At 41.8% G+C, this 12,399-nt stretch overlaps 1 protein-coding gene across 1 annotated transcript in view; it reads right to left on the minus strand.

The window, feature by feature from the left end:
* Positions 1 to 12,399, minus strand: part of atrx (ATRX chromatin remodeler) — a 225,058-nt gene that overhangs the window by 150,212 nt on the left and 62,447 nt on the right. Inside the window, 5 exon segments of the mRNA XM_055644141.1 lie at positions 693 to 768; positions 3,833 to 6,837; positions 8,300 to 8,367; positions 10,197 to 10,306; positions 11,680 to 11,796. Coding sequence (XP_055500116.1) covers positions 693 to 768; positions 3,833 to 6,837; positions 8,300 to 8,367; positions 10,197 to 10,306; positions 11,680 to 11,796 — 3,376 coding nt within the window.

Here is a 12,399-nt window from a genome sequence, read left to right on the forward strand (position 1 = left end):
CCTAAAATTTTGTTCCCAGATTAAAACATCTCATGTTATTAGATAAATGATTTTAAAAGCTTGCATATGACCCATTCCCTTGTAAACAGAAATGCAATTAGCAAGTTGCACGTTTCCTTCTAGAAAATCTCCTTTAATATTCTCATATTTTTGACCAAAAAGATTTAAAAAAAGTTAATTTAAAGACAAATTTACATATGGACACAACTTCTATTCCCATCTCAAAAAATAAAAAATTCTAGTTTACAAATGAAACTATTTAAAAGTCCTCATCGAGGAAAAAGCATGTTTAGGAGGTAAAGACCATGGAAAAGCATTTTTTGAACCACAAATTTTCCCATGTATTTCCAATGAATGCAGTAACTTTATGGATAATAGGCAATAAAACACACGATTAACTAACACTGTGCAGTGACAAACAACCAATATTAGATTCAAATTTTAACATATTGAACCGTGCAGTTTCAAATAAAAATATGGGGCAGGTATTTATTTTTTATTAAAAATGGTTTATAAACTGCAAATTAAAATGTTTGAACTTATTTTAGGTCTTCTGACAAACAGAAACAAAAGGCTTACATTAAAAATAAAAAACAAATACTAACATTATTGGGTTTGGCTGCTTAAAGAAATATCCATGACTGCACAAAACTATAAACTTTTTTTTTAATCCACAATGTAGCAATCATTACCTATTCTCAGGATCATCATCACAGTCATCACTGGCACACTGGGTGACATTTTTTGAATTGCCTTCTCCTTCATCACCTACAAAGACATACATTTAAATTATTAGTTATTACAAAATTACAGTGCTTTCATTACACCAAAATATTCTGCTCATTCGCCAACAGCTCTGTGTGTTGGAGAATCCAGGGCAAATTGGTCTCAGTTTGTGCAACTGTACATTGAAATAGGGAGTCAAACAAGCATACCCAAACACTGTTGAAGAAGGTATTAAATCTAGTGGGCAAATTAATGAGCTGAAGTGCCAGAGGATTCTTCACTGTTGCACTTTGCAGCTGATCCCAAAGCTTCATGAGAATTTACTGGACCTCCCCAGCCCTTAATTGGTTGACTGGTAAGAAGGCTTTTTCTCTGTTCACTTGTTTTAATTAAAAGCAAATATCTAACACATAAAATAATTTGTTAATACTTTAAATTTTATTTTCTTAATTTCATTTGGTTTTAAATATCTCTGATCATTAAGGACATTTCAACAAAGTTCAAGTGATCTATAAACAAGGAAAATAGATACAAAATGCTGGAGTAACTCAGCGGGACTGGCAGCATCTCTAGAGAGAAGGAATGGGTGACATTTCAGGTTAAGACCCTTCCTCATGGGGGGGGGGGGGGGGGGGGGGGGGGGGGGGGGGGGGGGGGGGGGGGGGGGGGGGGGGGGGGGGGGGGGGGGGGGGGGGGGGGGGGGGGGGGGGGGGGGGGGGGGGGGGGGGGGGGGGGGGGAGAGAGAGGGGAGGAGGAGCAAGAAAAAGCCTAGCAGGTGATAGTGGATGCAGGTGGGGATGGAGGGGTGTGACAGGCAGAAGATTGGACAAAGGTCAGAGATGAAAATACAGGTGTCCAAAAATAATACAATAATTGCAAATTGTGAAATTAAGGCATAGAGATTAACGGAGGAGAGAAGGTGCGAGTCCAGGGGGAGCACAGGGGAGAGGAGGGGGCATGAAGAAAGGGAGGTACAAAGGAGGAGGGGGAGGAAGGGGGAGAGGGGGGGGGGGGGGGGGGGGGGGGGGGGGGGGGGGGGTGGAAAGACGGGGGCGGGGGGGGGGGGGGAAGACGGGCGAGGGATCCTTACCAAATCAGAGCTTATATCTATTGATCTCATGTAACATTGAATTAATAGAAAGTGTTTTAGTAATGAGAATAGTTGCACAATATTTTAATAAAAAACAGTTGAAATGATGGTCAAAGCTTATATGGAGCAACTGAGGGAAAGTACATTACATGGAATCATCTTGTATGGTGGAAATATTAAATTAATACTTTGCAGCCCTCTAAACTCTATAGAACTATGCTTGACTGCTAATGTTTAATGATAATCATGCAACTTATAATATTAAAATAGATTGGACAGAATTACAAATAAACATGAAAAACAGAATTAAGATCAACCAGATCAGAAGATTGGCATTCAACAATTCTGAAGGAAACAAGAGATAACAAAATATCAGGATTCTGTCGACGGGAAGCCTTTAAAGGCTTGGATAGAGTGGATGTGGAGTTTCCACTAATGGGAGAGTCTAGGATCAGAGGCACTAGCCTCAAAATAAAAGGGTGTACCCTTAGAAAGGAGATAAAGAGGAATTTCTTTAGTCAGAGGGTGGTGAATCAGTGGAATTAATTGCCACACAAGGCTGTGGGGGCCAAGCCAATGGATATTTTTAGCTGGAAACTGACAGATTCTCGACTAGTAAGGTTATGGGCAGAAGACAGCAGAATAGGGGTGAGTGGGAAAAATAGATCAGCCATGATTTAATGGCAGTGGACTTGATGGATCAAATAGCCTCATTCTGCTCCTATAACCTATGAACTATCTCCTAAGCATTCCTTTACCTTAAGCTCCCTAATAATCACATCTGGCTCAAATTCTTGTGCCCCCTCCCCTTCTGGTTCACATTCTGCTCCTCTATCCTATGAGCATATGATATTGTGGAAAGAAAGCTCTATTGTTGCACTGAATGTCTATGTTCATCATGTGTTTCGGTACAGTTTCCTTTGAAGTAACCACCAAGATTGTAGATGAGCAATGGCCAGTAGATACCCTTTCTGAAAATTTACATTTTAATGGATATTTAAGGTAGAGGACGGTTCCATCTTTTTTTAAAGTAGAATGCAAGCATAGTGGACACTGAATCTAAATATGGGCTTTAAAGAAAACATTAAAGTAAGTGGAGGAAAAAAACTGGTCAAATTAGCACCATGATAGAAACATAGAAAATAGGTGCAGGAGTAGGCCATTCGGCCCTTCGAGCCTGCACCACCATTCGATATGATCATGGCTGATCATCCAACTCAGTATCCCGTACCTGCCTTCTCTCCATACCGCCTGATCCCTTTAGCCACAAGGGCCACATCTAACTCCCTCTTAAATATAGCCAATGAACTGGCCGCAACTACCTTCTGTGGCAGAGAATTCCACAGATTCACCACTCTGGGTAAAAAGCTGATCTCTAGAGATCCATGAACAATGCCATGAAGTAATACATATAGATAGCAATTACAGGATAATTGACTGAACGTTTAAGACTACAACATTATCAACAAGCAAAACAACGGTCAAGCTTCAAAGTGCAAAGTCAAGTTGTTAAGCAAAGAGCCGATAGCCCTTAACTGGAACCCTGAACATTCATTACCTCCATCAGTGGAACACAGTGGCCATGGTGTGTATTGTCTGCAAAATGCATTAGTTAGTCGCTCAGGCTACTCCTATAGCATCTCAGAAACCTATGACCTCAATTATTAAAAAGGTTGAAGGCCTTCTTCAAGTTACACACCATCTTGACTTGGAAATATATGATCAGTCTTTTAACATCACTACCGAATAACCCTATGGGAAGACCTCCAGCAAACGGACTATTGTGTCAAGGTGACAGCTCACCATTACATCAAAGACAATTAGTCAAAGACATCATATGCTGCCAGGGTTGCTCAGATAGCAAAAACATTTAAAAAAAAATTAGTTCAATGCTGACTATTCTTGCTTATCAAATATTTTGAAAGTCTAAACAGCTAAATATACCGTACATTGAGAACATAAATAGAACACACAAGCAACTCCCAACAAAAATTCACAATTAAAAAAATTACCTACCTGATGACTGGCAAAATCCAGATCCAGTAGCAAGCACAATGTTTTCCATGATAGGTTGTATCTTTTGTTCGTCAATGCTTCCTTCTCCAGGAAGATCATGCTTGTCTGCTTGTTCAGCAGCTTCATCGTCATCTGACGAGGATGAAGAGGTCTGCTTTCTTTCCTTAGTTTTTTTCTTGCGTTTTAATTTTGTCTTTTCTTGAGCAGACTTTGTTGCAACTTTCTCATTATCTTTGGATGAATCATCCCCATCATCCTGTGTTGCTTGCTTTTTGGATTTCTTTGAAGTTGATTTTTTTGCTGCACTGATTTTACTCAAGTTCTTTATTTCTTTTTCTAGGTCAGAATCATAGTTGGAGGAGTCAGAATTATGTCGTCTTTTTTTATTGGCAACATTAATTCTTTTACTAGTTCTTTTTCTTGGCTTTCCACTGAAATCTGAGCTGGAGGATGAACACTTCCTCTTTCGTTTAACGGTATCCGTGTTATTTACTCGTGGCATGCGCTTTCTCAAACCAAACAAACTAGCCTTTTTAATAATTTTCTGTGATGAATCACTGTTTTTGTTATCTGCATCAGATGAACTATCACGCTTCACTGCTGCCTTTCTAAGTACTTCTGGTATTTCATCAGAGTCAGAGGTAATTTGCACACCAACTTTATGAGATGCATCTGATTTATCAGAATCAGACTTGACATTTTTATTAGATGTTTTTGATCGGACAGCCTTGGCTTTTGCTGAAGAATTAATTTTTTCATTGTCCTTGGGTTTACTTTTTGATTTCCTTCTTTTTTTGCCACCACCACTTTCAGTGTCTTCCTCAGATCTGGAGTTAACAATCCCTGTCCCTGCAGGGCGTCTCAAGGGTGTAGTCTTTACGCGAGGTGACCGCTTTGTATCAGTGTCTGATAGAACCGAAGCATCAATTGTAGCATCATTTGCAGTATCATTTCCACTTTCATCCTTAGATTTTTTCTTTCTTTTTTTTGAAAAATTTGCACTGCCCTTTTGAGATCTAGTGACAAGCTTTTTGTTTTTAATCAAATCATCTGCACCACTGACATTGTCCACAGTATCACCATTGCTGTCGTCCCCAGCATCGTGGTTTTCATCATCCATTGATTCTAATGCAACATCCTTACCACTCTCATTATCTGGAAAGCCAGCATCACTGTGATCCCTCATTGCTTCAGCGTCACTCCCATCATCCCCTGCAGCCTCAACTGCACTATCTTCATCCCATACAGTCTCAGCAATACCATCTCCGTCACCTGCAGCCTCAGCTGTACCATCTACATCTCGTACAGTCTCAGCTATACCATCCCCATCTCCTGCAGCCTTAGCTGTATCATCTACATCCCGTACAGTCTTAGCTATACCATCTACATCCGGTATAGTCTCAACTATACCATCCCCATCTCCTGCAGCCCCAGCTTCACCATCTCCTTCCTCAGCAGACTCAGCTTCACCATCTCCATCCCCAGCAGACTCGGCTCCATCATCTCCATCCCCAGCAGACTCGACTCCACCGTCTCCATCCCCAGCAGACTCGACTCCACCATCTCCATTCCCAGCGGACTCAGCTGCACTACCATCCCCAGCAGACTCTGCTGCATCATCACTGTTCCCCACAGCCTTGGCTTCATCACTGTCCGCTGCAGCCTCAGCCACAGATTCGGGCACCTTTTGTTTGCTCCTCTTTGGCAATTTTTTCTTACGTATACCTTTTGTTGTTTTTTTACTCCTCTTCAATGAAACTGGGGTCAAATTTGTTGAAAGTTCATGCTTCACTGGACTAGAACTAGTGTCAAACTCTGATGATTTTTGCAAGTTATTGTCACTTTTAATAGTTGCCTTAGGCAACACAGCATCAAGCATTATGCTGTCACTTGCAGAATTATTCACTGTTTCCAAATCTGGTAACAATGGGTCAGAAACCGCAGACAAATCTCCAGTAGGTGAAGAAGCACATCCCATATGAAAAGCCTCATCTAAACTGTTAAGCAAAGTTTCATCTACCATTTCTGATTCTAGGCCCAGGCTTGTACTTTCATCTGCAGCATCAGCTGCATTTTTGAACTCACTTAATGAACAGTCATTTTCAACACCGTCTATTGCTGGATTAAGCATTAACGTATCAGTTTTTCCTACAGGTATGATATTTTCATCTTCAGTCTTGTCATGTTCACTCGAAACCAAAGACACTTCCATTTGATCAGATGTGTCTGCTGCTAAAACCGAATTTTCCGCAATTGGCTTATTTGGTAATAAATAATTCTCACTTTTAGTTGACATTTGTGCGTCATCTTTGCTAACAGAATCTTGTAAGGATTCAGATTTTTTTTGTTCCATTTCTAAGTCTTGAATCTCTGTATCTACAACTTCTTCCAATGCAAGATGCACTTTCTTTAGATCACCGAGCACAGACTTAAATGCTTTCAACTGTCTCATGCTTACACTAGATACAGAATCACCCAACTCCTTTTGTTTTAAAAAATTTACGAAGCTAATATTCAAGTTAGCTGTCGTATCAATTAGTTTGCGAGCCTTCTTCAGAATGTCTTTTGGCACTTTCAATGCCTTGTAAGAATATGTAATACCTCCAGATCCCGAAGAAAGGGTCTTCAACGAACTTATATCCTTTTCCTGTCCATTACAATCTTTACTGGAATTTCTTGGAGTTCTTTTATAATCCTGATCTACAGATCTATCACTGTCATGAAGGCCTGGAGACTTGCATTTTCCAGTGTCAAATTTAAACTTTTCAAAGTCTTTCTTCTTTCTGTTTTGTTGCCAAAGCTGATCAAGGCACTCAAATACACTATCACAAGCTGTGACCAAATCCAGTAAAGGCGCTGGATTACACACGTAGCAGTACCACTTTTTGTTTTCATCCATAATATTTGATAGTTCCTTTCTACCCAGGTTGCGCAATATGCAGCTTTTGCAAAATGCATTGTGACAAAAATCACAACAAATCAGATTTCCACCTTCAGCACACCATCTGCAGTACAGAAGAACAAGTGTAAGTATAATAAAAACATTACATCAGATAAATAATAATCGTGATTCTTGAAATTGTATTCTTCAGCAGATGACCAAAGCCAACAAGTGCAAAAAAAAAGGACAACTAGCAATCACATCTTGGTCGGCCACATGCAGCTTCAGTATAACAAACTATATTAGTTTCCTTCTTTAACACTCATTAAAATTCTTATTTCCTCGCCTTATTAATCCTGCAGTTTCCAAGTGCTGGGCAAAATAGCACCTAGCTCTGCAAAGGTAAATAATGTCTTCACATCAGACAGTTCAGCTTTAAACATTTTTAAATAATTACCTGACGTTGGAAATAGAAACTCCCCATTAAATTGGTTTGTTTTCCTCGTGTATTTATTGTTTCAGGACTTAAGATCACCTTTATTTTAGCTGGAATGAAGGTGGGCAGGATGCATGCCGTCTTCCTCTCAACATTCCCCACACCCTATCCATCCCAACAATTAAATATTTCTTCTTTAACCTCCCGTGACTTTAAGATTGTTAGTAGCCCAACACAAGTGGCCATTCTAGATGGCATTGAGGGTACATACCCTGAAACAGTTGGGGGCTGGGGGGGATGGTAAAAAAAAAAAAATCAAACCTAGGACTTCCATCAAGAAACTCAATAAAATTGTCAGAAGTCAAAGAATTAAATCATGTACATCCCGAGTTCTACCCGTAACACCCGATCGTTAAAGCAAGATAATGAAGCTCTTTCAATCATATTTATTTGTACCAGGAACTTTTTGGAACTGTTAACAGTTGGGTTTTTAGATTGAAAGGTGCTAGTTTAAATTTCCATTTCCTAAACTAGTGCAACTCGTTGATATGCACTAAACAATCAACCCAACCAAACTTAAATTTTAGGCAGAAACTTTAGGCCAGGGGTCGGCAACCTATGGCCTCCGGACTGAATGTGGCCCGCAACCTGAAATCATCCAGCTCGCAGACGTATCTTTTCCCCCCGTATTTATCCGGCCCGCAGACTTCCGTCATCTCCGGTACCTCCAGGGCCTGATGCACCCAGGTACGGTGACGCAAGGGAGCCTGCACTGGCGTCCTCAATGGTGGAGCTGCCGCCGAGCAGTACCAAGCTGCATCCAGCTCAAACCCATCGGCACGGCCGCGCACCTTCTGTGTCTGTGCTTCACTGTCGGGATCGGGGTTGTCAATTGGCCAGGAACGAGTGGGTGTGAGTATTTGAGCCACCATCTTCAGGACAGAGCCAAGGCAATGGTCCTTGGGTACGCCATGTTCGTGAGTAGTAATTAGGGGCTAGTCCTCGAAGGGGCGGGATCTATATGGACATGTGATAGATGTGGCCCGCCATCCGCTCAGACATGCGTCTGGCCCGTATGCAGAACAAGGTTGCCGACCCCTGCTTTAGGCCTACCAGTGTAATGAATGAGGAGAAATAAAACATTACACACCTGCACTGTTCATCCATATTATCAGCATCTTTGCTAATGTCATCACTCATGTAGTACTTATGGCAGCTCTATAAAATATGTGTTAGAGTTTAACATGGTTACATACATAGTGAAAAGGTTTAAACATATTCATTCTTAAAATCCTTAAATCTATTATGCCCTTACATTACCAAATATATTGACGCCACCAAAGTACCCAGTCAAAGAAGCCCTTGCCCTTATTAACACCACAGAGACACATTTCCTCCTCCCCCTCCTCTTCACACTCCCTCTTCTTTCCCCGCTCCTGGTCCCCTCCCCCATCGCTCCCTCACCTCTCCCCAACCCTCAATCACTCCCTCCCTCCAAAACTCCTCTCCACTCCCTACCCCCCTCCTATCCCCCACTTCTCACCTCCATTTTCCCTCCTGACCTCCTCTCCCTCTATTCCCCACTTCCCCCCTCTATTCCCCTTCCTCCAACTTTCCTCCCCTCCCCCACTTTACCCATCTCCCTCCCTCACCTCCCCAGGATCTTTCCCCTTCCTCAATCCCTCATCTCTCCTTTTCCTTAACCTCAGTCACTCCCTCCATAAAAAGAAGCATTTGCAGCTCCTTCAAGAGAGACAGAGAGAGAGAGAGAGAGAGAGACGAGACGGAGAGAGAGAGAGAGAGAGAGAGAGAGAGAGAGAGAGAGAGACAGAGAGAGAGGGGACAGAGAGAGACAGACAGAGAGACAGAGAGAGAGAGAGAGAGAGAGAGAGAGAGAGAGAGAGAGAGAGAGAGAGAGAGACAGAGAGAGAGAGAGACAGAGAGACAGAGAGACAGAGAGGGGACAGAGAGAGAGAGAGAGAGAGACAGAGAGACAGAGAGACAGAGAGAGAGAGAGAGAGAGACAGAGAGAGACAGAGAGACAGAGAGACAGAGAGAGAGAGAGACAGAGAGAGAGAGAGACAGAGAGAGAGAGAGAGAGAGAGACAGAGAGAGAGAGAGACAGAGAGACAGAGAGAGAGACAGAGAGAGAGAGAGAGAGAGAGAGAGAGAGAGAGAGAGACAGAGAGACAGAGAGAGAGACAGAGACAGAGAGAGAGAGAGAGAGAGAGAGAGAGAGAGACAGAGAGAGAGAGAGAGAGAGAGAGAGAGAGAGAGAGAGAGAGAGAGAGAGAGAGAGAGAGAGAGAGAGAGAGAGAGAGAGAGAGAGAGAGAGAGAGAGAGAGAGAGAGAGAGAGAGAGAGAGAGAGAGAGAGAGAGAGAGAGAGAGAGAGAGAGAGAGAGAGAGAGAGAGAGGGAGAGAGAGAGAGAGAGAGAGAGAGAGAGAGTGTGTGTGTGTGTGTGTGAGTGCGTGTGAGTGTGTGAGAGTGTGTGTGTGTGTGTGTATGTGTGAGAGAGCGTGTGTGTGTGTGTGTGTGAGTGAGAGAGAGTGAGTGTGTGAGCGTGTGTGAGAGAGAGAGAGAGAGAGAGAGAGAGTGAGAGTTATCCCCGCCCCCCCCCCCCGCAGCCGGTGGTGGGTAGACGATAGACAAGTTACTGTGAGATGGGCAGAGAGGGGTTTGTGACGTGAGACAGGCTGTCGCCAGTGGGGCAGGAAGGGGCGTCGCCATCCCGGCCGTGGTATTGACTGAAAGGAGTAGAGACCAATCTGCGTGGCGCTGACTGAAGGAATCTGCGCATGCGCGGCGTTTAAGATTTTTTAACTTCGGTAACTTTTACAATATACAACCGATCGGAATGAAACTTGTTGCACTCGCAGCACATGAGAGCGGCGAGTAACCTGGCGAAAAATCATAGCGCTATCGCGTACCGTGTTTGCGCAAATAGTAAAACCCCGCAAACCAGAAGAGCACAGATCAGTTTTACTTATGTACAGCTATTTCATTGGAGCAGGATAAAATTCACAATACAATTGCAAGAACACCTACCTTACATATGACAACTTTCAATGCAGGATGCCGCTGAACTGAATCCTTGTGAAAATGGTTTACCTGCTGCCCACAAGCAGTGCAACTGACTATTCCATGCAGATTCTCATCTGGAAATGAAAAGTCTCAGGTGTAAACCATGTTTGCTCATTGGCTGACAAAATAAAATTGCAATTACATTCTTGTATTCCTCATGTAATCTGATTGCAGAATGTACATATTGGGCTCTGAAGAATTCTGTAAAGAAATTCACTTGCTAACCCAAGTCAGAAAAATTAGGATAGAGATAAATCCAGATAAAATTCAAAAGCAGAAGCCTTCATCCTAAAAGATCCTTCAGAATCATAACTCCGATAAATGTTTCATTTTAGTAATAAGTGCTGGAAGTACTCATCATTTGTGAAAAAAAGAGCAAACTGGTGTCATCAGCTTGAAATGTTAATTATTTCTGAGCATCTCCAATATTGATTTTATTTCAGATTCCCCACCGTTATTTTTCAATTCAATATAATTTATATTAATTATTTTGCGGAATTCCTTCTGACGAGGAAACAATGCATGCTGTCACAGAAAGATTCTCCAGTAGAGTGTGGCTAGTAAAATCATCCCCGTTATTAAAAAAACGAACAATGCCAAATTTCATTCTATTGGGATCACATTTTGCTACTGGGCTAAGAGGTGAACAGTGCACAGCAATTAATTCCAGATCTTTGTAAGCGCAGACAGGCTTGAGATTGGTCATACTGAAAAAAAAAAAAAATTTAGAGGCGCAAAACACCAAACAGCAGCGGTCCATAGACTTCTAATCAGATTTAAAACTAATAGCTTGTGTGCCCTTACCAGCAGAGGCCTTCGGTTCATTAGTGGCAAAGTTTTACAGTGGCTCTACTAGCTGATGGTCTGTGGTTGTGTACACAATTCAAGATGCTACAAATTAAACAGGATATTTCAGAATCACAGAACTGTCGCTCCGGGGTTCTGATTAAGAGGAAAGATGACAAGATTTGCATTTGTTGGAATGCAGGATCAAAAGGTGGATTGAGCCCAAAGATGAATTGATAGGATTGATAGAGCCACACCTTTCTAGTTACCAGCTCATTTAAACATCTTAAAATCAAGTTCATGGTTATTGCTGGATAATGTTTTAAAAGGATATAGAACCAAGGCAGCCAAACATAGGCAGAACAAACAAGGCAGAGACACAAGGCAGAACCTACTCCTTCAGTCCTATCTGAAGACTCATTACTAAACAGTCATGAACTCGGTTAAATGAGTTGGGTGATTGGATGGCCAATTCTTGCCCAGCACCACAACCTCGGGTTCTAATTTTCTTTAAAAATGTAAACCTTGTTGTACTATGTAAAATCAAAACCATTCCTCTAGTCAGACTAGACTCAAAACAATTTCAATATGCGACTCAAATGTTCAGAGAAAATTGCAATGTCATTGGAAGTTTATCAGATAAAGGTAATATTTGGTCTACCTCCACGTTTCTTTGTTGTTTCCATTTTGTTCTTAGGATTTTTGGTTCTAAATTCAGGTCCTCGAAAGTTATCTTTATCTTCATCACATACAGGTTCAGGCTGTACAACTACCGTGCCTGAAAGAGTGATATTTTACATATAGAATTTAAATTAAACATGTGTAAAAATGAACAATCTCTAATACCACTTAAAGCTGTAAGTTAACAGGAGATTGGAAGAGCTGATGAGGTTCTCCAAGCCAGATATCAGTGTTGGCTACACAGAGTGGGCCAAGAGGAACCCACATTGGACTATGCTTTTAAGGTTCCCCACATCCTGTGGAGAATAGTCGGGCCAAAGTCTCCCTTGAGGCACCATTCAAATCACAATCTTAACCCAAAGTGATTTTTCATGACACCTACTCCACCACAGATTAATGCTTCTGGTTCTACAAGCCTTCAAAGCCATACTTCAAACAGCTATTTGGAAAACAATTTTGTTACCTATTCTGAAAAATTATAATATAATTAATATTACATTACTCCTCAGTGCTCAGTTTTAAAAGAGCCCCTTGTAAGGTTCTACAATTTTCAATGCCAGAGATTCAAATTAGATTGGAGGCACAAAAAACTGCAGATGCTGGAATCTGGGGCAAAAACAAATTGCTGCAGGAACTCAAGTGTGTTCGGCGGCATCAGCTGAAGGAAATTGACATTGAACATTTCGGTTCGAGACACAAC

This window comes from Leucoraja erinacea, chromosome 12, assembly GCF_028641065.1.
Source record: "Leucoraja erinacea ecotype New England chromosome 12, Leri_hhj_1, whole genome shotgun sequence".
NCBI classification, from domain to species: domain Eukaryota; kingdom Metazoa; phylum Chordata; class Chondrichthyes; order Rajiformes; family Rajidae; genus Leucoraja; species Leucoraja erinaceus.